The sequence below is a fragment of the Phalacrocorax carbo genome, chromosome 1 (assembly GCF_963921805.1).
Source record: "Phalacrocorax carbo chromosome 1, bPhaCar2.1, whole genome shotgun sequence".
Lineage (NCBI taxonomy): Eukaryota > Metazoa > Chordata > Aves > Suliformes > Phalacrocoracidae > Phalacrocorax > Phalacrocorax carbo.
The window spans coordinates 214634652-214659258 of record NC_087513.1 but is presented as its reverse complement, the minus strand read 5'-3'; the positions used below and the strand labels follow the sequence as shown (position 1 = coordinate 214659258).

The 24607-nt window shown below is 42.6% G+C and overlaps 1 protein-coding gene across 1 annotated transcript in view; it reads left to right on the top strand.

Annotated features, from left to right (window-relative positions):
- ACER3 (alkaline ceramidase 3) overlaps nt 1–24257 on the top strand; it is a 63711-nt gene extending 39454 nt beyond the window's left edge. The window contains exons 7-11 of the mRNA XM_064441503.1: nt 9255–9313; nt 12619–12720; nt 15707–15811; nt 17521–17566; nt 17795–24257. Coding sequence (XP_064297573.1) covers nt 9255–9313; nt 12619–12720; nt 15707–15811; nt 17521–17566; nt 17795–17848 — 366 coding nt within the window. The 3' untranslated portion in view covers nt 17849–24257. The remainder of the gene's footprint in view (nt 1–9254; nt 9314–12618; nt 12721–15706; nt 15812–17520; nt 17567–17794) is intronic.
- The last annotated feature ends 350 nt before the right edge of the window (nt 24258–24607 follow it).

The following is a 24607-nucleotide window of genomic DNA, read 5'->3' as shown; positions in this document are numbered from 1 at the left end:
TTTCTTTTTGTTCCCTTTACTTACATTTCCTGCAGGGGGGTGAAAGCGGCAATTTCTGATGCTTTTACTGAGCTGGTTATAACTGGTTTTGAATGAAGTGACTCAAAGTAATTTTGTTAACAACAGTGGCAGAATTTAGTACGTATATTGGACTTTTATTTCTTTAATCAGTTATCTATTCGGCCTATATTTATTATAATAAAAACCATCACAGCCCCACTATATTTGAGTTTGATGCATTGGCATAGGTATTGTTCCGTCATAAATACTAAGACGATAGATATTATGACTTGTCTGGAAAGAGGGAAATAAGGAAACTTTTAAAGGTCTGGGGCAACAGTTTATTTTTTGCATCTGGTTTCTGTTAGGTTTAAAATACGAATTCCCTGTTACAATTTATACATGAGGAATCAATGTAGAAAAGATTTAAGCCCATAAAAGTGCTGGACTTCTTACAACAACTCTTTCCAAATTTATTTTTGTGGAGAACATATAGTTATGGCCAAATTCCAAATATTCAAGTACTACGCTCATTTTTTTCAAAATCTTTGCCAAATATGTTGTAAATCGAGAGGAAACGTTTCTCTGACTGCACAGCTAAGCACCGTTATTTTCTTAACACTTGTCCTTTATTTTAAAGTGCACCAAAAAAACCAACAGTATTTTCCAACTGAACGGGTCACATAGGCTTGAAGTAAAGTTAAATATGTTTGTGCAATCATAGTTTAAATCACAGTTTCGGTCCCTAACTGTATTGGAAAGCAGCGTCAGGACATAAAGCAGCATTTCATTCCTCAAGGTATTTGTCTATAATCATCATCATTTGTCAGCCTTGCAAAAAAGGGGATAACTACATAGACAGCTTTATATTGTTCATTGTTTCAGCGGTTTTTGGTTTGGTTCCTCCCCCCCGAAAGGAGAGCAGTAAGAATGGAAAAGGATCCTATTATGTTTAGTCACCAGGATTCAAGCCTCATTTTTCAGTGAATTACTTTCTACTTTCCTTCCCAACTTAGGCTCATAAATTGCTTACTGCCAGCAGGGCATGAAGGGGATTTCAGGCTGTTATTCATGGCACAGTGGCAACAGAGACCAACTTTTTTTTCTCCGTGCACATATTGCAGATCTTTAAGGGTCTTAGTGCCCTAACCATAGGAGGGATGAGATGCACGTTTTGGTCAGTTGGAGGCTGCACATTATTAGAAGGAAAAAACTACTTCCCTGCCTAACAACTGATGGGGTATTTTCTTGCAGCTTCATCAATTAAATGAAAGATAGCAGTGGCCTTTACAAGCATGTATTGTCTTGTTTATGTCAAATTCTCTCAGGCTAGAGCACTATTATTACCTAATTTCCATGGCACTAAACAACCCTGCATCCCAGTTTCCAAGTTGTTTCTAAGCCAGCATCACTGTCAAAGAAAACAGCTATGCCTCTCCCCTCTTTCCCATCTGGCACACAAATTTACCCTCTGATGTGAATTTGATTGGGGAACTGAACATGTTAAACCTCTCCTCAGAATTAGTTTTAAGTCAGATTAGTTGCTCACCACTTTTTACTGCGTGTATATGTGTGCTTATACAAGGAACCGGGTAGGGGAGGATTGGCTGCTGGTATGGAGTGATCCATAGACAGACAAATGTAAGACAGCACTGGAAATAGAATCAATTACCATGGCAGTTAAAAAATTTAGACTCTTACAAGTAGCCTTCTTTCTAATACGATATGACCTAGAAAGCTGTCACCTACAAAGCATTGTTTTCCATCCTGATTTGTTTACTTGCTACGTACCATATGCTGGCTATACACCTGCAGCGATCAAAAACCTCAGTCAGCTAGAGGGCCGCGTTATGTGAATAATGAAACAGATCTAAAAACCTGTTTTATTTGCGTAGTCATCTGCTGCAAGAGTTTGAAGCAAATTTTGAGCAAACAAATAATTAAAAGGTAAATAGAAAATTGGATTAAATAGCTGCTTCTTCTACATTAGGAAATGTGATTTAAAAAAACATTTTGCATAGACATTCCAGAGGCGGCGTTATGGTGTCCCGTGAGGAACTAAGCAAGCTGGACAAGTAGATCAGTATGAGGATTGCAAGTAGGGTAAGAGAGTGACTAGTGGAAAATAAAGGAGATGATGAAATGCAGTCTCATTCTGGGCTTTCTCGGGATCAGTAGTGGGACTGTTTTTGTTTAACAACCTGTAGCAGGAACTGATGATATTTATGATGATAAAAGTCCAGGAGGAGGAAACGAAGGGGTAACTGGGAGACCTTGAGGGCTAGGGTGACAAATGAGTCAAAATGGAAGAGCACTGGTGGGCAAATACCAACGATGGTTGTTCTAACCTGCACACAGACACCAAAGGCGGGAGGGAGGGAGTGCCTGGATGTGTTTGCTGGTCACAGCATAATAACATGACCAGTGAGTTTTCTGCAACAGTGATAGAAGTAAAATACAAGTATTTGATATGCCGGTTAAGGTGGCTTTGGGTAAGAGGGAGAGAGTGAGTGTGGGAGAAAAGGTTATTTCATTTGCCTCAATGAAAAAATTAATAAAATTGTTCTCCACCGGTGATTTAAATATACAAATATAAAGAAGGGAGTGAAATCACTATGAAATGTGTGTGTAGAGGTACATATGAGAGCCTGAAACTGCAGGAAGAATATCTTCTGTCAGGGTACAACCTGTTCAAACTTACAGGACTCCCCATTTTGGGGAGTCTGTGTGGACCCACTCGATGTCCTGCAGCTCTCCAGAGTCCCTCCTGCTTCTACGGCAACAGCTGTAGGCTTGTGGTTTAATATATTGTGCCTTTTAGTGGAACGTGTTGTCTTATTTCCTACATGTTCAGGTTGCCAAGCAGTCTGTTAAAAATGACCTTTTCAGGGCATGTCTCCACCACGGGGCTTTTTCTACTCGGGCATTGTCCTGCTGAAAATCACGTATAAAACTTATTTCAGTGACCTTTCACTCTGTTACACAGCTTGTTTGGGGATGTCTTCCAGAAAGCGTGTACATCTTTCATTCTGGCTAGTGCTTCTATCTGCACAATAGCTTAGGGAACGTGGAAGGATGTTCAGACCCTCCAAAGGATCAGCTTTACAAGTCATCGAAGGGGAAGCTCAGTTTCCTGCTGCAGACAGTGTCCCGGGAGCTCTGGAGAGCTGCTCCGAGCCGTGCAGCAGCAGTGACTTGTGTTGTTTTGCCATCACGTACGTGCATCTAAACAAGACCAAACCAAGTGGACCTGAATTGGTTCATTCAGGAGCTGTCAAGGCAGCATGTAATAATGAACAGCCATAACAATGCTGAGTAACTCGGTGCGTCAGTGTCATCACGGGGGTTGCCCTTCCTTATTCTCTCTGCTCGGGTTTCTTTTCCAGAAATCCAACAACATGTAGAAGACCCTTTTCTTTGTTGTAAATTGCAAATACAGTTTCCAACTTCAAGTACTTAGGCTAACTATTTTTTGATAACTGGTTGGTTTGTTAATAGATAGGCAGCGGTTGCCAAGAACACAAAATCTCTTGGTGCAGTTCCCAATGTGTACGCTAATATTTGAGGCTGATAAATTGACTTTATTAACCAAGGATGGGCAAAAAGGCCAGGAGCAGAGGAAACAGAGAAGTGGAAATGACAGGCTACGGCTGCTTTCTGCAGGAGCAGGGTAGATGAAGAACCAGTTTATATGCTCCCCCAGTGTAGAGTACCAGCCTTGCCTCCGACTTGCGTAAGAAGTGAATCTATATGATTCGCTTAACTGCCTCCACATCAAAACTGCTGCCAAACACTGAGCCCTGAACTGCTTACCTCCCATTTGTGAATTAGAAGGATGTTCTTCATATTAGCCTTCTTATCAGGTAATGCACTGTGTATTCATAAGACTTCGGGTTTTTTCCCCATTTCAAAGATACGCTTAAAGTAGGTAGATAGCTTCAAAGCTGAAATACACACAGCTTTACTTGCATCTTAAACAGCAAAGAGGTAACTGTCTAATGATAAAAAAAAGATAAGATCCTGCTGTTTCCTTTTGTTTCAACTGCAGCGCAAGGGTGTTCTTTGGCTCACAATTTAAAGGCACGGTGAGACCAAATAGCACAAAGCTTGCTTGGGTTTTCATCTGTCACTTAAGGGATGTGTTAGGTAAAGAAGAACAGCAAAGGGAGCTAAAGGGTTTGAAAAAATGGAGTCAAACTGAGTAAGGCAGATTTTTTTTTTTTACTCTTATCCTTCTTTGGGTAGACGGGTGGTACGTAACGAATTTTTGGCATGATGAAAATAATAAATCCATGGGTGGTAAAGGAGTAAAATAAGCACTGCTCCCTGAAGTATAAGCTAAGCTGTGTAGCTCGGTTTATAGGCCTCTTGTAAGAAACAGCTGTAGCGAGACGTGCAGCTACAGTCTCTGCATATCACAGCAACACCTCCTCGACGCTTGCATTCAGCGTGAAGAGGAGGACTGGAGCATGCAGAGCAGAACAGTTTGTTGTTCCAGTCTCTCACAGGCTTTTAAACACGAATGTGTTTTACTGCTAACAACCTGTTTGTGTGGGGGAGCGGAAAGGGCAAGAAATTGAAGTGTCAGCTGTGGGCATATTTTTCTTCAGTCACTGCAAGGTTGTTCTTATTTTTTTTTTTTTTTCCTTCCTCCATTAAGACTGTCCTCTTCTGCGAGCCATTAAGCAACTCACTAGGAGACACCAAGCCAGAGGCTCTACAAAGAAAGCTTTTCGTAGCTTTTTGCTCTTTCCTGCTTTTAACAGCTGCTGCAAAAAAAAAAAGTGAGCATTTTTAGCCTGTGTTTTACCTGGGCTTTGGGCTGCCTAGAAGCCATGTTTCTCTAGGCATAGCCTGATGCTGTTTAACGCCTTGTAGAAAGAACCCGAGAGCAAATTGGATAAAAGCTTGAAGGTGGTCACACCCCTAATGAGAATGATAGAAAAGTGTCCTCATGGGTAGGGTTTTCCTGTGTCTGCTGCAGAAGAGCATTTTAGCAACAGAAACTGTAGGAAAGAGGAGATCAGCAAGGAAAGGGCATCAAACTGTGATTTGGGTTCCAGAGGAGCCTTTCTAGGAGTTTCTTGCTCTGTGCCACACCTCTCTCAGAATAAATTACTGGATTTGATTAGGAAAATGAAAAAGGCTCTTTTAAATGAAACTGATGAAGTAAAAGGGCATTTAGCTTTTAAATTTAGTCTGTATTTGTAACATGGTGGGGTCTCTTTAGGCAAGATGTCAGTGATGAAGAATTGTACCCTGAGCCGTCCCCTTTCTACCCTTAGCTTGGGACTGAAAAGCACTTGATACTCAGGCTGTGTTTAGCGGGCTTTGTTGGGGTGTGTTTTTCCCCAATTTAAGTGGTGTACCCCGGCAAGGGGACTGGAATTAGCGAACAGTTTCATATGAAGTACAAGCCAGAACCAATTAGCCTTTCAAATAGTTTTGCTTTGTTTAGCTCTGCAGAGCAGAACACACAATAGTAGTAGTTTAGTTACTGAAGTTATTTGATCTCACTCTAAATGCAAATAAAAAGCTGCTATGCTGAGTGACTTTGCATAGTCAATATTGGAGCTTACTTTTACCTGTTGTCAAACATAAACTTTAAACTCTACTTGAAGGGGGAGAGGAATAATATCAGGCTTGCCTGTGACAAGCTGTGGGATGACATGTCAAATTTAGAGGGATGGGGTGCTAGCAAGGGCCCTCAGCCTGCCGCTTTGAGATGCGCTGGCTACGCTGCAGCACACAAAGTGTTATGGAGATAAGCCTGGGGCTCCTGAGGTAACAGAAGCCAACAGGGAAACACCTCAAAGGCACTAAGGGGCGTTCCTCTAAGAAGGTGACAGCCCAGCTGAAGTGCCTCTGCACCCGTGCACACAGCATGGGCAACGAATAGAAGGAGTTGGAAGCCACCGTGCTGCTAGAAAACTATGACCCAGTTACTGTTACTGAGACTTGGTGGGGCAAATCCCGCGACTGGAGTGCGGCTATCGATGGCTACAGGCTGTTCAGAGGGGACAGGCGAGGAAGGAGGGGCGGAGACGTTGCCCTCTACATCAAGAAATGGATAGGGCGTGAAGGGCTGTCTCTGAGGAATAGCCACGAGCAGGTTGAAAGCTTATGGGTGAGAATCAGAGACTGAGGCAATGAAGGGAACCTTGTGGCAGGTGTCTACTACAGGCCCCCGATCAAGGGGAGCCGATTGACAAAGCCTTCTTACTCCAGCTACAGGAGGCATTGTGCTCGCGGGCTCTCGTCCTGCTGGGGGACTTCAACCACCCCGACATCTGATGGAAAAGTAGCACGGCAAGCTACGGGCAATCCGGGGGACTCCTGGGATACGCTATAACTTCTTAAGCCAGGCCGCAGACGGCCCTACCAGAGGGGATGCGATACTGGACCTGTTGGTCACCAACACAAGTGAGCTAATCGGTGACATCAAGCCTGGCTGCAGTGGTCACGCACTGGTGGTGTTCGCAGTCCCGAGGGATGTGGGTCAGGCGGAGAGCAAAGTCAGGACCCTGGATTTTAGGAAAGCAAACTTCCAGCTCTTCAAGGAGTCAGTCCATCGGGCCCCCTGGGCAACTGCCCTCAGGGACAAGGGAGCAGAACGGGGCTGGCAGGTCTTTAAGGACGCTTTCCATAGAGCGCAAGAGCTCTCGATCCCCAGGTGTAGGAAATCAGGAAACGAAGGCCAGAGACCAGCATGGCTGAGTTGAGACCTGCTGGTCAAACTAAAGGGCAGAGGAAATGCACAGGCAGCGGAAGCTGGGACGGGTATCCTGGGAAGGGTATAGGGACGCTGCCCGGTTGTGTAGGGATGGGGTCAGGAGGGCCGAGGTGTGGATGGAGCTGAACTTGGCAAGGGGTGCAAGGAGTAATAAGAAGTGCTTCTACAGGAATGTCAGCCAGAAAAGGAAGGTCAAAGAAAGCCTGATGAGCAAGACTGGCAAACTGGTAACAATGGACAAGGAGGAGGCTGAGGTACTCAACAGCTGCTTTGCCTCAGCCTTCACTGGCAGCCTCTCTTCCCACACCTCCCGAGTGGAGGGATGGCAGGGCAGGGACTGGGGGAGCAAAGTCCCTGCCACCGTAAGAGCAGATCAGGTCTGTGACCACCTGAGGAACCTGAAGATACACAAGTCCATGGGACCTGATGAGATGCATCCCAGAGTCCTGAGGGAATTGGCTGGTGTAGTTGCCAAGCCACTTCTCATGAGGTAGTTGGTAGTTGGGAACTACCAACCCGTCAACCTCACCTCTGTGCCTGGGAAGACCGTGCGTGGGCAGCAGGGTGAGGGAAGGGGTGCTGCCCCCCTGCCCCGCTCTGTGAGACCCCCCTGCAGCGCCGCCTCCAGCTCGGGGCTCCTCAGCACGGGACAGACACGGGGCTGCTGGAGCGGGGCCAGAGGGGGCACAGAAATGCTCCGAGGGCTGGAGCCCCTCTGCTGCGAGGCCGGGCTGGGAGAGCTGGGGTTGTTCAGCCTGGGGAAGAGAAGGCTGTGGGGAGACCTTGTTGCGGCCCCCCAGGGCTTAAAGGGGGCTTGTAAGGAAGATGGGGACAGACATTTTGGAAGGGCCTGTTGCAGTAGGACCAAGGGGTGATGGTTTTAAACTAAAAGAGGGGAGATTTCAGACTGGATATAAGAAAGAAATTTTCCCGATGAGGGTGGTGAGACAGTGGCCCAGGTTGCCCGGAGAGGTGGTCGATGCCCCATTGCTGGAAACATTCCAGGTGAGGCTGGATGGGGCTCTGAGCGACCTGTGCGGGTAGAAGATGTCCCTTCCCATGGCAGGGGGGTTGGACTAGATGGCCTTTAAAGGTCCCTTTCTACGATTCTATAAGGGCTGTGTTGTCTCTCTTGTTCTGTATATATGCAGTGATAATACAGTGTGTGCAGCAGCTTACAGCTTGTCCTTACAGCTAAAAAGTGTTTGAAAATTTTCCATTATGGACTTCTGAAAGGTAGGTTTCAGTTTGCATTATTACAGTGATCTGTTTTATGTTGGATGACTGGACACGTGCATATGCTTGCAGGATAGTAATAGCTGAATGCCCTGGTTACAGCAGAGTACGAGGTAGTCTTGCCTTGGAGACAACGTAGTTTAAAAGAAGGCAAGTTATGAGGAGGTTGGTACGACACGGTAAGGGTACTGGTTTGTAAACACACTTCTGTGAGGTTTAAGCTTTTAAAAATAGTTAGTGAAGGTTTATAGTTTTTCTGTTTCATGTAAAACAAGGCAGCATTATGAGTTAACTAAAAGCAAGGCAAGAAAGGGAAGTCAGTGAATACAGAAACAAAAAATAGCGAGGGGCTTGTGCACCACTGGAGAGAGATGAAGAGCAAGGCAAAACTGCTTGGAAAAAACTGCCTTTTGGCAGGAGGAAACCAGTTCAGAATAGAAAGGTGGAGAGTAATTTAATGTCACCGGCGTCTGACAATCCTCCCTGCTGCAGTGGCTTCTGCATCACTTTTCAGGCATGACTGACCACATCTCTTCTTTAGTCTGTACGTCGTGGTGGTGGTGGTGTGTGGATCCTAAGCTGGTGAATAAAAAACAGGGAGAGTGATTTAAAGATCACGAGGCAGAAAAGAAATTATTGCTTTGACTTTTTTGTATAAGTCAGGCGGTTACATTCAAATTCATCAAGCCTACAGCGAGCCAGATTTTGCCCATGGATCTTTTCAGAGTGTGCAGCCTTCCCACTGTATAGATTGAATCCCAACAATCTGTGATAGTTGGTTTTAAATGCTTCCTGGAAAGTTTCTTGCATTTTGGTGCTCAGTGTGGGCATAGCGCTTACTCTATTCAGGTGTTTGCTTTCAAGCAAAAATATTAATCAAATATCAGCGAAGGAATTAGAGCTTTCAAAAATGGCTTTAGCTGATGCTTACACAATCCTGGGCTGACATGCACAGACACAGAAGAGATGGAAGGGTTATTTACCATTTTCATTTCAGGGTGCTTGCTGAGTGCCATCTAGTGTTTGCCTTCCAATTCAAAAAAGTGAAGCAGGGTTTTTTTACAGCTGGCTGTTCCCGTAACTGCATAAAGGGCATGGTTTGTAATCATACTTTTATTTGAAACTTTTATGCAAGGCTTTCTGGAGAGGAGGTTAGAGGGGATGCTATTTTCCTGAGACTGAAAAATAAAAATCAACAGAGGCTTCAAAAATGTTTTACTCCTGGAGTGTGTTGTAAAGTCTCTTGAATCCAACTGCTGAATTTTCTCTCTGTTTTTATTTCCAGATAATGTACGGAACACTAGTTTCCATTATAGTTCTACGATCTGTTTATATAGTATTATGGTAAGTAACTGTTTAGTTCAGCACTATAAGACATAATGTAGCATTTGCATCTTTTTTGGTGGGCTTAACATGAGAAATTGGCAGTGGCAAAATTTCTTTAACTAGGTATTTAATGCTACCCCATGCGCTCTGCTTGGTTGAAAGGGAATGGCTGATCTTGCATTTTTTTGAAGCCACTGGGATAGCATTAACCAAAACTGAGATCTCTACGCTAATGATCGGTGGCTTCAGCTGTTAGCCTGGGACTTCAGGGGAACGGAGTTTCTGTCTTTATGTTGCTGGGTAGCATGAGAAATCTATTGCCAGTGTCCAAAATCTAATGATGATACTTGGAGAGAGGTGAGAGCAAGATTGCAGAGCTGAACCATCGGTTAATATTTTCCTTACTCAAGTGTCTAAAATTCAAACGTAAAAGATAATGACACAGAAGGGTAAATATTTTTTCCTTAAAGTTTTGACTGGGTGAGGTTAAGAATACATTATAGAAATCAAAATAAAAACTATTTATGACAAACAAAAGGGTATTGGAAATGTTAGGAGACACTGAGAAGCATTAGAATCATCAGAGCACGGGCTTGGTGGGTGAAAGTGGGGAAAAAAAGGGGATGAATCAGTATTGGAATAAGCATATACCTTTAGCTCTCAAGGGTTCAGTTGGTTTCCCCTTTCTGTCTCTCCCCTGTGAATAGCTGGGGTTCGTATGTGTCAGGGGATTACACCAGAAAATTACTGATTTCTCTCTGTCTTCATTCTAAATGTGCTTTTGTTGAACTTTGTTTTGAGTTACAGGCATATCTGTTCAGGCATACAGGGAGGAATTCAACAAAAGGTGTGAATTTAGAGTCGTATCACCTTCCAGTTGGAATTTCACTTAACTTGCTTTGACTTTCCCCAAGACATCCCCACAGACCCAGTGTAAATGTTCAGACTTTTATTAAGCAAGAAGAACTTAAAACTGATGGTGTGTTGCTTGCTGCTTTAGAAACAATCACTGTTTTAAAGGCACTTGTCAAACCCATGAACGTGGAAATTTTAATCCTAACCTAGAGATCTTAAGTGATAATACCTTAATTCACTTCCGAGAGAAACTAAGTTCAATCAAGTTCAGGTCATTTTAATTTTGTTCTTATACAAGGATTTAGCACAGTTCTAGTCACTTAAATTAGATTTCTTTGTGTAGACAAACCCTTGGGCCTGCTATCTTTCCAGTTCTGCAAATTCCACACACTTGCGTGTTCTCATTATTTCTGAAGCATTTAATTGCCTTCTGTCACTGCCAATAACACCACCATCCTTCCTCCCGGGGTATCATTCGTTGATTCCCTCCAGCAAAATCTGTCTCTGAAGTTCTACCTACTTTTTCTCTTCAATTTTAGGGGTTCTGAGTGTATTCCCTTAATTATCGAGGTCACTTCATTGCAACGTGGCCCTACAAAGACTTGGTTCCCCCTTTGGTTGTATTACGCGAACTGGTTAGAAAGGTGGGATGGGGAGAGAAGTAGGCTTAAACTACTTGTCAGTTTTAACTAAACTATTGGTAGTGTTGGGTTGACAGTTGGCCTTGATGATCCTAGAGGTCTTTTCCAACCTTCATGATTCTATGATACTAATTTTAAATTTTGCCGGAGAAGCTGTGCCAACCTGAAGGTATGCTTTCCTTTCTCTACAAGTCATCCCCAAGTACACTTTTGGATTTACTTCCGCCACCTTGCTAAAATGTACTCCTGTCTTTCCATTGGTAACGCTAGCACTCGTCCAAGCCTGTTTCAAACTACGCATCAACCCTGATTTCTGTTTGTTCTTACTTCCCTAATATGTATTAGGTTCCCATCACTCATATGTCTTAGCGTGGGGCTTGAAATCACTCTGAGCTTAGAATAAAAATCTCAAAGAACAGCACGTCATTCCTTCCAGGCTGCTACGTCCGTCTATCTTCTTCATTTGGGGCTGTTCCTGCCCGTTTTCTCCACGCTTTTCATCTCTTTCTTGGGTCTGCTCCCTTCCCAAGATTACAACTTGGCAAATGTCGTTCTCTGTTCACAAAGCATGTTCCCTATTAGTAAGTGATGCCAGCCTCTCTCGCATTCCTTCACAAAACACCACCATTTATTCCCTGAACAATTCTAGCTATAATTACCTAATTACCGGCACATATAACATACTATTTAGTGCTCTTTCATGTCCTGGGCTTGCTTATATCTCTAGAGCACTGAGTTGGGAATCTTACAGCATGGTCTCTGCCGTGTACCGCATGGTGCTCCTTGCATTTATTAGGCTAAACAAATGAAAACAAATGAAAATGGTGCTAGTTTATATTGGCAGTACAGTTGTTGCGAACACGTACAGCTTGTATGTGGTTAGCTTGCCCTGTGGAAGAAGCTCTACCTCTCCTGATTTGCACGTTTTTGCTGGCTCTGAAACGTACTGTGTGTAACAGGGGAGAAAAACCAGTTCAGGAATGTGTTTTAACACAGAATCTAAACTGTGCACTTATAATGCTTATAAATAACTTGAACAGTATTTCATGGCAGCCTTTTAGGGTTGGACTTGGGTTTGCTTTTGGACTTGTCTTATGAGTGGGAAAGGAGCAAATGCCACCAACTTCCATGTAGGAAGTTCACAGTTCCATGGTCCAGCCTGAACGCAGGTAGTGAGGGTGAACTTATTCATGGTGCACTTTGTTGCACCTGATTCTTCTGTGCGTTTCCCGTATCCTGAAGAGAACTTTTCTCCCAAAATTAAAATGACATTTTTCCATCACCAATAGCACTCAGCGAGAAAATACAATGTGAAATTACTTTTTCTAAAGCCATTCGTTCGGTTAGTTGTTACATGGTGGTTTACATTCACCAAAGACTACAGTCATTTTGAAAGACCTTATTTAAACAAGTCCCCTAATCGAGGGATATCATGTATTGGAAAAGAAGAGTCTCTTCTTTTGGGAGAGTCCTAATTTTTAACATGGCTATGTTTTTTTTAACTGAAAGATTATACATGGGACTGAAGAATTAGCATCTTTTAGCCAACTTCAGTTTTCCCACTTAATCGTTGTGTTAGGAGAGAGCAGTCTTTAGGGGAACAGTTAGAAATACAGAAGTAAAACGTTTAAAAGACAGTCTCAGAGAATGTGAATTCAGGAGAGAGGGGAGGAGGTGAAATACAATACCTAAATAGATGAGATTTGAAGTCAATGTTGTAGTAAATCAGTTTATGTGTATGTAATAGTATTTGTGTGTTACATAAAAGCTGCCTTTAAAGAATCTTGAACTAAACTTTGCATTATTTCTCTCTCTGTGTCTCTCTAGGGTATACCCATGGCTTAGAGGTCTAGGCTATACATCTTTAACTGTATTTTTAATGGGATTTTTTCTCTGGAATGTGGACAACATTTTCTGTGATAAATTGAGGTAAGTTCTTTCACTTTGTCTGGATAGTTCTTAATAGTCTTTTTGCATAAAGCTTTGCTTCTTCTGTGGCGTATATTCAAGCCCATCTCTCGGTATGTATTGCATGCTGCATACAAAACATTCACAAGGGTTTTATCCAGTTTGGTCATGACTAGATTCAGCATTCAACGGGTTTTTTAACAGTTTTTTTATCCATGAATAGATTTAGTTTTTTAAATAAGTGATATTTCCCTTTAACTTCAATGTAAATTGAAAGAAAGTAACGTCACTGAAGTAATATTGAGGATCTGTGCCTTACTAAAGCCTGCCCTTCACACTTGATTTCATCTGAATGAGGTTTTTATTGTGCCTTTTTTTTTTGTTTCTGCTTTTGCCATTTCCCAGGAAAATATCAAAACCAGTAGTTCTGCAGGTTAAAGAAATATCTTTTGCGGTATATCTGCCACCAATAAACAACAGCTGTGTGAGCATCTCAGAAAGAACAGTAACTCTGTGAGCCGCTACACCCTGCTTGGCTGTCATTATTGGCTTGAAGTCTCCTGGCTTAGCACTTGTAGAGGAGGCCAGGGAAGACTTCCTCGCTGTTTAGTGTGTTGCCAAACAGAGTAAAAGAGGCTTCCAGACAAAGCTTGTAGGAACCCACCGCCTCATTGTCTGGCTAGATACGCTCTCCGTGCAAGAAAGAACACCGGTCCAACAGGTTGTTCTCTTAACATGTTTTCCTCTGGAACTGGACACAACTGCACCATTCTTTCACCTAGTTATGATGCTTGTGTTTCACCACAAGCTGGAGTAGAGGGAAAGGTTGTTTCCAGCATCCAGAAAATCTGTTCTTGACTATCTGATACACTGTTATGCTGCTGAATCTGCAGTGTACAGAATTGTCCTAGTAGGTTGCTTTGTCAGGCTCGGATCAGTGTGCCGTAACGAAGTCTAGCGTTTTCCATCTGTCCCTTACGGCTCTGTAGTCCTTGCACTAGGTTAGGCCAACTGAAGCTTAACTCCAACAGAGTTTTCTTGAAACTTTTTCTTAAAAAATATAGGTGTACTGAATATAATACACGGTGCCTCATCCATGGAAACACTTGATACAGATGGCATCTGTACCATACGTGCCAGCACAAGTGGGTGGGTATGCAGTGACTTCGTAAATATTGGCATCGGGGTTCATTTTTGCAGCTGCATCACATCGCTGGTGAGATCATAACCCCCAGTTCATGAAGCCTGCTGAGCTGCTGCAGGTCCGTGGGGCTTTTGAACTTGATCCTAGACACAAGATTACGCCAGCTGCTGAAGCACTTTTTTCCATCCTCATTTTGCAATGGGGAAAAAAAAAAAGTTAGCATATTTCCTGTAACAGTTGTTTGGTTACAGCGCTGGAAAGCAATAAATGCGCTTGTTTACTAGCTTTAATCAGATGTGTGCAGAGCCTTGAATTTCTCCAGGTGGTATTATAGCTTGAACCTTAGGAGAAAGTATATTCTAGTTCCTTGTAATTTTTTATTCCTTAAAGATCTAACTTGTGAATCATCCACCTACCTGCTTTTTTTTGGTTTAAATGTTCAAAATTGTATTTTGGTTCAGTTTTTCCGTTACATTTGGAACTTATTTGAAAAACAAAACCCAAAAACAAACCAAAAAAAGTCTATAGCACTCAGCTTCCCTGGTTGGATCTGTGCACTTTTTAACTTGAGCTGTGAGATTTCCTGCCCTCCGAAGGCTCAGGGGCTGTGCCGGGGTGACAGTCTGTGTGTTCTGCTATGTCATTCCCAGACTGACTGAATCGAAGCTCTGCGTTCATGTTTGTGACTGAGCAGCTCTGGAAACTAAGTAGTAGCTCAGGGATTATCGTTTAGTCAAGGCGACTGAACACCGTAACATCAAGCAGCAAATAAGTATTACAGAAGCTGCAGATTTTTCTTCCTTAACACCTGCGATCATTGTTTTCCCTGTTTTGTTTTGACTGAATGTGAAATGAAAGTCAAAAAAGATGACAGGCAGATGCAAACATTTGCTCCACCATCAACCAAAATAGGTGTTATCTGCAGAAGCCAAGTGAGCAGGAGAAATCAGGGCAATGTAGTTCCTCCCCTTTCTTTCTCTATCTCCATCCCTTGGCCTCTCCCCACGTAGCTCACACCCCATAACTGTGCAAAGTACAAAACGTGTCAGCGGAGTATTTCAGACCCTCTGCTTTCATTGCTTCCTCACTAAACACCCACTTCGTCCCTGGTTTAGAGTACAACAAAAGGCAAGCTAAGCTTCCGTGGAGCTGGAGAATAGGTGGTGTGATTGCCAGATGTAAAGTGGTGATGTCTGATTGATCCCATTTCCCCTCTCAGACCTGAAACTCAGCATTTCATCCTATGGACAGTAGTTCACTAGGTTTTGGGGAGAAGGGTGGTAGGACCCAAGGGAATGGCAGGGAGATGTGCCAGGGGAGGGTGAGGCTGGGCATTAGGAGAAGGTTCTTGCCCCAGAGGGTGGTGGAGCCCTGGAACAGGCTCCCCAGGGAGGCATCACGGCACCAGCCTGGTGATATTCCAGAAGCCCTTGGCCAAGGCCCTCAGAGACACGGTGTGAATTTGGGGTGTCCTGTGCGGGACAGGAGCTGGGCTCGATGGTCCTTGTGGGTCCTTCCCAACTCAGGGCATTCTGTGATTCTAGAACTCATTTGAGACTGTGGGATGCCATAAATATATTACCTGAATTTTGAGTCCAGAAGTAACTGATCGCTCCCTGTATGAAGAAGTGTGTGCTTTCTTTAAATGTGTAAGAAAACCAGTTTGCTAACATCTTTCTATACTGGCGGTATAAGGTGTAACTGCTGTTCCTCACCTGCTGAAGGTCTGACTACATGAAGCCTCACTTGTGAAACACATGCCTGAGCTACAGAAACAGTACTGTGTGATCTGACAATCAAGCACTGCAATTTGAGGTTGTGTAGCTTGGAAAAAAAGGCATTACATGGTGTTCTTTCTTACAGAGCACTACGAGAGAGGATGCCTCCTGTTGTGGGAGCTGTGACACAGTTTCATGCATGGTGGCATATTCTCACAGGCCTGGGCTCTTACCTTCATATCCTCCTAAGGTAGGAAATATTTTCTAAACTGGGTAAAGCAGTCTAAAGAGTTTTCCCAGCTTCAGATTTACTTCAGAATGTTGTATCGGCCAGAAGAGCAGGAAAATAACTTCTTAGTAAACTGGCGGTTGTCTGTCTTTCCTCGTTGCAACTGGTCTAAAAGCTCTGTAAAAATAACGTGTATTCTTCAAAATCTAATCATTAATCTTTAGTTATGGTCTTCATGAAAATGCAATTCAGAAATGGGAACCCTGTAGCAGTCAGTATGCTGTCAAATAGTTTTGCAGTTTCATTTCAAAATATAAGCAGTTGATACCTTTCTGTTCTTGAGCAGCAATCCTGAAGTACTGCAACATTAAACGTGTTGAAAATTAAAACATTAAACATTTTAGAAGCGTAACCAATCTTTTTTGACAGGCGCTGTCGCTCTTGCAAACTAGCAGGCATCATGATGTAGGGCAGAAGGGTGGCGGCCGAAGTGGTTGGAGCAGAAGCTCTTCCCAGAAGTGCAGGGTATTAGTTGTAGGAGGAGACTTAAATGAGAGCCGAAGTCAGCAAGTCTGCAGCTGGCAGGTTTTTGTCCCTGTTCTTGCTCTATACCACCACCTAGTGGAACCAGGAGCGAAGGCGGAGTTTAAGCTGGAATCTGCAGGATTTCTGTAGTTCGTTCATTATTTGACAAGATGATGTTTTACCACTTAATGTCTGTTTCAGATACATTCCATGAGTCGAGAAAAGTTGATTACATCAGTGTTTCTACATCTAACACAGTATTATCCTTTTTGTCAGATGGTAAAATAGCTAGTAAAAGGAAAACGCAAGGGAGATAAGTACATTTCCAGTAGCTATACTGATAGCTTTTTATATATACACATATACATACAAAAGTACATATATACATGTGCATATGGATGGGTATCTATATCTACCTGCGTGTGTATATATAAAATACATCATGGTACGTGGAAATCAGCTGCTCCGTTTTGGCTGGCAGGTGGTGTGCTGCCCTAAACAGCTCGAGGTAATCTTTTGAAGAAAACTCCTTGCAGAAAGCAAGCTGATGCAGAGAGTGTGGATAGCAGAGGCAAGGTTTTTTTCCAGCATGCAGCACAGAGAAAATAATTTGGGTTTGCATCCTCTAGCCCTTTGGGGAACGTGCAGATGCCTGATTTGTCAGTGAATGAACCACATGCTTTCCCTGCAGTAGTTTCCCTAGTATTTTCTCAGCCGCACAGAGGCATCGCCTATGTCCACCTCAAAAAGTGAGGTCACACACAGGAGAAGATCTGCTGAGGGGAGAGGGCGTATAAGAACAGAAATGAGATACAGAATCAAGCTGTGCTGCTCCCCTCCCCCACCTGAACATCTGCCATCTGTTTTGTAGTACACTGATTTAATGCCATCCTTCCAACATGACAGGCTCTAGTCGCTGTTTAGTCTTTTCCATAGTGGAGAGAGAATTTACTTCTCTGGGTTTCTCTCTTTCTCCCCACATAGGGGATAGGATAGATTAGTTTGCTAATCATGGTCTAGCACAGATGGATTTACTCTCAGCTAATGTCTCCTATTTTGCATAAATCTAGGCAGGATGGGTAGCTCTGCAATCACAGAGCAATCCTTTTTTAGTTGGAAAATAAAGCTGGGGTTAGTACATTGTTATTATTTTATATGCTGTCTTATACATGAAGTTTCAAGCACACTTTTCTTCTTTTCCTCAGTTTATACACAAGGACACTTTTCCTGAAACACAGGCCAAAGGTGAAGGTAAGCAAGCAATATTTTGCATCCGTTAATGTACTGCAGCATTTGGATATCTTATGCCTTGAACTTGCATTGGGGCTCACTGATGATGCCTCTTAGGGTCCTATCTTTGATTTTTACTTACATCCCAAGAGATGCGGTTGAAATGATGGTTAACAGTGGTTGCCTTCTGTTCCGAGAGACATAATATTCCAAGGAATCTTTCCCTTCTTCCTATTTTTCTTTTAACAGTTTGTCTTTGGAATATGGCCTGTTCTTCTTGTGGAGCCACCCAAGAAGCTTTGACTGAGACCTAGGCAGTCCCACGCGATCACCCAGCCTGGCTGAATAAAGGGATTCAACAGTTTCTATGGCTGAAGTGTCAAAATTATGGATCAGTTCAAGTACTGTTGCTATAAAAGGACTTCTCTGCATTACTAGGCCAGCTGGCCAGAACAGAGCAAAGAGCTGGCACACTAGGGAAATAATGTTTAGTACAGGTTTATTCTAAGTTGTTAAAACAAAGATTAAGACACAATATTTTTCTGTATATATTGTATAGCTGATGATACTGAGCTAATATTTCGTGCTGGTCACAGAAAACTAACCATTTTTGAAGTGGATTGCGTATGTTTTTCATTCAGTTGTTGTTCTTCCTGTGTTTTAAACTAATATTAGTAACTGAATGACAACAACAGGCCATTGATGGCCAAGCTAAGCATTTGTGTGGCCTGTAGAGAACTGAATGCTTAACCTGAACTACTTTAATCTTGCACTTTTATACAATTAATGAAGTATGTAATGACTGATTTAGGGCTTTATTGTATCTTGCTTTTCCACAGCCGCGTTTGCAATTTATATTTTAAGCAAAACATTTGGGATACCTGTGCCATTTCGTTCATTTTGTGCCAAACTTCCCTTTTCTCTGTAGTCCAACTGAGGTACATCGTGGAGGATGTTCCAGGGTGTGACCGGCAGAAGACACTTAAGATGGTGAAGCATTATAGGGGTTCTTATCTGGGTGTGGAAACTGAATTCCTAATTTGTTTGACCAGTGCTCCATCAGGAGACTGCAGGGTGACTGTATAAACGCAAGAAACATATTTTTTTATCTTTTTATAATTATTATTTACATGCCTCCCTTTTCTATCCCTTATTTTTACCCCCCATGTCCCTATTACAGATTCACAAACACCTTAAATGTGTGCTAGTTCAGCTTTGAATTCATCTCTCTCCCTTATTTTACAAGTCTTAAATATTGGTCTGACTTTCAGAAGGATCTTCTTACTCAGAAATGTTGAAGAAAGAGTAAAGAACAAGATTGCTGTTGAGGATACCCCAAAATAAAACTGGCAGCACTTTGGTTGCTTGCTCTTAATCTGTCCACCACGCGGTTACTCTCTGGAAAGTTGACCACCTTTGTAACACCAAACTTTGGGAATTGAAGTGGGGGACGAACCTTCTGGTTTCTGCAATTTTTATTTACCCAGTTGATGAAAGTTAATAAGTGAGCATAAAGAAAACATTGAACTAACACAGTTTTTCAAAATATACCTCATACTGGAGGCTGTGGTTTTGATTCTTCAGATCCTGAGGCAACTAACGGAGTCTGTCTCTGGGCCTCCTAGCTGCTGTGCTATGCAATTCTTGTCTGCTTTTGATTTTCTGAGGGATTTATCCTTCTTGCCATGAAGGAAAAAAAGGGAAATGCTCAGACTGATTGGAAATCCCATCTGTATTGATTTAAAACGTGCCCACAGCAGCAAGGCACAGGAGTGGAGCTATAAAGCTGTCTCCCAGATCACAAAGTCCTGGCTAGTGTAAGCTTCCTTGCTTCAACTACTGAAGAAGGCAGACTGCAATCTGTATTGTACAATCAATGCTGACTAAAATGGTCTGCTCCCTTTAATTTCTCTTTTTCTTTTTTTCTATTTGCAGCTTAGCTGCATCCTCCTTGTCCATCAGTGGCACTCCTACTGATCTGGATCTCCAGATGAATTCATGGCTTTGATTATGTGACTGACCCTGGACTCTTGGGATCAAATAGACACGAACTCAGGGCTAGAAAAAGATACTTAACCTTGAGTGACTTCAGTGAGGTTTAAGCACGTGCTGATAGCAGTGCGTTTCGCCCCGTAATCAGCAAACTTCTATAAAGATTCTTGAATGAAAGTTTTGAAATGATTTTTTTTTGTCAGTAGGCTCCAGTTCCATAGACAAGGTCAGCATCTGTGTTGGGAAATTCGAGTGATCTTCAGACTGAAAGACATTGGAATGACTAGCACAGAGGTACGAAGATGTTGTCTTGGATCAAGTGTCTTTAATTATCCAGAAGGCGTACTTTTTTTTTTTTGTGAAGAGATGTGAGAACTGTTTTAAAAACGTAGCTTAGAAATAAGTGCCTGCCTGTTCGCCTCCAGGCTCTCTCAAGCATGCTCTGTACCCTATTTTTGTATTAGTATGTTTACATGTTTTCATAAGTTAGGGAAAGAGTCCCATAACAGGAGCAGGGCAGCAGCGAGACCTGTAAAGGGTCACTTGTGACATCTGCTAGGTATGGTGTTATTTTTAAGAAAACAAACAAAACCTTTATTTTAGTGGCCTTAGTTTTGTTACTGGAGGATCTGGGGGCTCTGGTTTCCCTGAAATTGCAGGAACCAGAGTGTGCTGAAAAGCCACTTTCTTACTGATGGGGCTCCTCTACAATGGTAAATTTTAAAGAAATTTGTTGCTTCTACACATTTGCAACTAGGAAGCGTATGCTTCTTTTCAGATCTTGGTGAATTAAATTGTCAGGGTTTAAAAATAAAAGTTGGAAAAACTTTTGTTTTAATTTTATGCTGCTGTTAGCTTTTCATTCACATATCATTTGTCACTGGAGTTTTTTATCTTTAAATTACACAAATTGGCTTCCTCCTTCATTCCAAATGACCAAAACCATGCACGCCTCTACCACCCTTCCAGCAGCCCTTCTTTCAGGTTACGTTAGATCCTGAAGAATGTAATTTATGTGTGTATTCTTCTAAGCATAAATAATCTAAAATTATGGGTGCTCTGGTTTCACTGCCTTATTGATCTTGTGAGTGATACTGAAAATGGCAAGCCAGTTTTAACTGCATGTCACTGAAATTCAGGCTGCCGTTTCTTGTGCCTGGAAAGACATACATCCTTACTCCTGTAATGTGTTAAATGTCCGCCCAATCGCTTTTTATTTATATCACCTGTATGACATGCTGATTTGTTTTTTTCCTACAAACCTTGGAGCAGCATATCCCAAACTTTTCTTGCACTACATCTTATAAGGTGGGTCACCTTTGATCCTATTTCTTGAGTAGGATTCAGACAGCAGCTACTTTAAAGGGAATCGGGGAAGTATCAGGTGTCATTTAATATGAATCCTACAGGATGTGTTGGACAGATTTGATAGCAATGAACTCTTATTCTTTAACATCCATGAAGGACCAGGAAATCTGCCACCTTATGACCGTTGGTTTGGCACAGACCAGCAGCAAGTAGTTCTGCAGACTATGAGCTGAAAAATTCTTCCTTGGAAATAAAAGAAAAACCTAAGAATTACTCGCCCAGCACAGATCAACACCATAGCTTAGCTGGGAATCGAGGTTTTTCTGGGTACAGCTCACGACGTGCATTATCCAGAACTGAAGATGAGACGTGATAAACAGAAATCTGCCATCAGGACGAATCTCATGCATGTTTTGAAGGCAGTGTTGTTAGCTAGCAGTATTAGTCATCTCCAGACTTCATTGTAAGGCTTTTTGGTTTAGCACAAGGAAGATGTGCTCACCTGCGAGTGTTTAGAAGACCACTCCACAGTCAAAATTGGAATATGCAGTCTATCACTTGATCTACCTCTGTCATGTATTGTACAATACCTGTGCCCTTAATTATGTCTGACTTAGACCGTGCAGCCCCTGAGGTTGGCAGCAGCATTGTATTGATCCGTGGCTGATCCTGTTCACTCTCCATAAGCGTCCTGACTTGTCCCGTGTCTGTCGCTTCTAGGTGGTGCTCAGTCCGCTGTTCCTCTGTGTGCAGAAGTCTGGCTGCCTTAGAATCAGATACAAGTAGGATGACTTTAATTCAGGCAGGTGAAGTGAGCCCATTTTGGTAGTTAAGTTATATTTACAGCTAAGTTGAAAACAGTATAACTTGTTTTACGTGATTTTTGGAAGAGATGTGATGGAAAATACTGTTTTATAATTAGCTTTAATTCTCTTTTCATCTAATATTGCACTGTCTTGTTTGCCTGAAGGGAAATTGTATGATTTGAAATGCAGTTGACTTCTGGCTGCAGTGCATTTGCTTCCAATACCTGTTTTCGAACAGCTGAACGAGTTTTTCAGCTAACTCCTCCGTGTGACACACTTAGCAACACACAGTCCTCCCCGTATCACAAGTGTTTCTCACAGTCACTACCGCCTGGTTTTGTCTGCGTTCAAGAATTTCAGTAATACCTTTTTGTTTTTTAAACCGGTTTCTCTCTGTGATATATTTTTGGCATTTGATATCAGGAGGTGAAACAATTCAATGTAACACTTCTCACTGGAAGATGAGCTCTAATGAAGCAGCACTGCTGTTTTCTTCAGTAGGCCTCAGAATCCAGGAACAGACCTTAATTTTGGCGGAATGTGTGCCCGGTAATTTAGAGTAACACATTCAGGTAAAGCGGTTTACTTTAAAGAAACCCCATCTGCACTTTATAAGTAGGCAGTGGGAGGCTTTAACTGCAAAGTACTGTTGAAGCGTGAGGCTTTAGTGGGACGAGGGTTAAGTGATGAAATCTTTATTACCAATGAGAAGCGGAAGCCAGGAGGAGATGAAGAAATCTTACATGGAAAGAATAACAAAAGATTAAGCACAGAATCCCATAGTATTACATCAACCACCCTCCTGATAACTGCACTTTAGATTCTTATGTAACGAGCTTGAACGTTTTGCTGTTTTTACGTTTAACTTGCCATGCTGACTCTTCACTCTTTGCCACAGAAGCGACGTAGACTCCATTACATTCGGTTCATTGTAGATTATTCAGCTGGGTTTTTTTTATGTAAGACACAATGTTCGTACGTATCGGACGGAACGTGACACAGATTGTTTTGTACGTGAACGAGTACATTTCTTATCCATCTAGAACATCCTCTGCCAGCTTTGTTTGAGAGTCCGTAACGTAACTACAGAGATTATACTGTATAACTGTTAAGACTGATTTTGGGTTTCTTTGTTCAGTTTCTCGCTCACGACTGCCTACGGCTGCCAAGTGCCTGATCTCTTTGTCGCAAGTCCTTTTTGAGAGCTGAGGCTGTGTTTTCCCCTGGGGCCCATAAGACAAGGTCCTCCGTCGGTGGGAGGTCGGTCTGGCTTTTGTTAAAAATTCTCCTGCTGCAGGAGTCACAGCGCTCTTTTCAGTCGCTTGCCAGAAATGTAGTTATCCAGTACGTGGCTGCCTCTGCTTGGCTCAGATGAACACCCCACGTCCGTGATGCTGTTGCATCTTTTCAGATTTTGAAAGGTATTTAGCCCCACAGCTGGTGTTTATTTCAGCGTGGGTACTTCAATGACAGGCAGGGTGAGGGCGCAGCAGTCAAGCAAGCACTTTATGCAGAGCCCTGTTACTGGAGCTCCCAGCCAGATGCTCCAAACAGGACTGGGGATATGGGGCCCCACTACTTTTGGGGACAGGTTTGATGCTTGAACATCTTACTTGACTTGAGAACTTTCCCTTTTTACTTGTTAAAAGTGTTTAGATTTGATTAAACATGTAATTGCAGATTTAAGAAGAACCGAGTTCAGAATCCAGCTAATGCAAGACCCTAAACCAGTGCCTGCAGATTTTTTTTTGCACATATTTCACACACGTTGAATCTGCCTGATGTTTAGAGCAGATTGCTGAAATTTTACAAATGCAAAAATAAAGGGTCTTTTGATTATTTGTCCTTCATCCCCAAAACGCATGAATAGCCCTGAGCACAATCTCTGATTCCCCTTTCCTCAAAACCATGGAACATATATATGTTCCTCCAAAGCCGATGTTGAATAGAGATGGGCTTTCCATGTGCTCATTTAAATCATGTACTTCTAAATTAAAGCCTTGGTCAGCTGCTGTGGAAGAACTTTGGTTGCATATACTGTTGCTCCCTGGATTTTGGAAGAGAGGGTTTCAAGCAGCATAAACCGCAGTTAGTCCTTCGACCGAACAGGAACTGATTTTTCTCTTGATCTTCCAAACTAATGTTGACTATTTGATGTTGACTATTGAACTCAGCTTAATGCACTGATGATGTTTAATGTCTTAGCAAATAATATTTGTCCACCTGTAACGGACATGAAATACCCTGCGCATTACGTGACCAAACTTTCTGACAATGATGCTATTAGTTCTAACGTAATGGGTTTGGTTTTTTCTCCCTGAAGTTCAGCATATTGGTGCGGGTAGATGACTACACTGTGACAGATGAATAGCAGTTGACCTGTAAAACACAGCTGCATTGGGCAGTGTTTAGTGACAATTTTTATATACTAAACTGATTCTTCGTACCAAACCAGCTGGTAACTAACATAAGGCTTATATGTATCAGCATATCTTGTTTTGCAAAGCACAGTAGCTTTGAAATATTTAATGTTATTCATGCTGCAGTCAAGCACTAATTTGTGTCTTTATAGTTCAAATTATTAAAGAATTTTGTTTTAAATACAACCTTCCCCAGGTGTTTCTTGGCTTTTGTGTTGCACGGGGCTGGCCAGTTCATCCTGATGCTGTTCAGCAGATGCGTGGTTGTGTGTCTCGGCTAGTGGGCGCACAAGGAGCACAGCAGGATTTGCAGCGATGGGGAACCTGCCTGCAGCTACGACAGTTGGAGCCGCCGTGGTAGTAGCACAAAGCTTGGTCATCTTGGCTTCTGCCTGCAGCTATCCAGCAAACAGAGAAACATTTTAAAAGGGAGAGAGATGTGATTGCATTAATTTTGAATGCCAGTGCAAGGCTCTGGGGTTCCCTAGTCTTTACGGCCCTGTGCTGGGGCCCTTTGAATCATAGAACCATTAAGG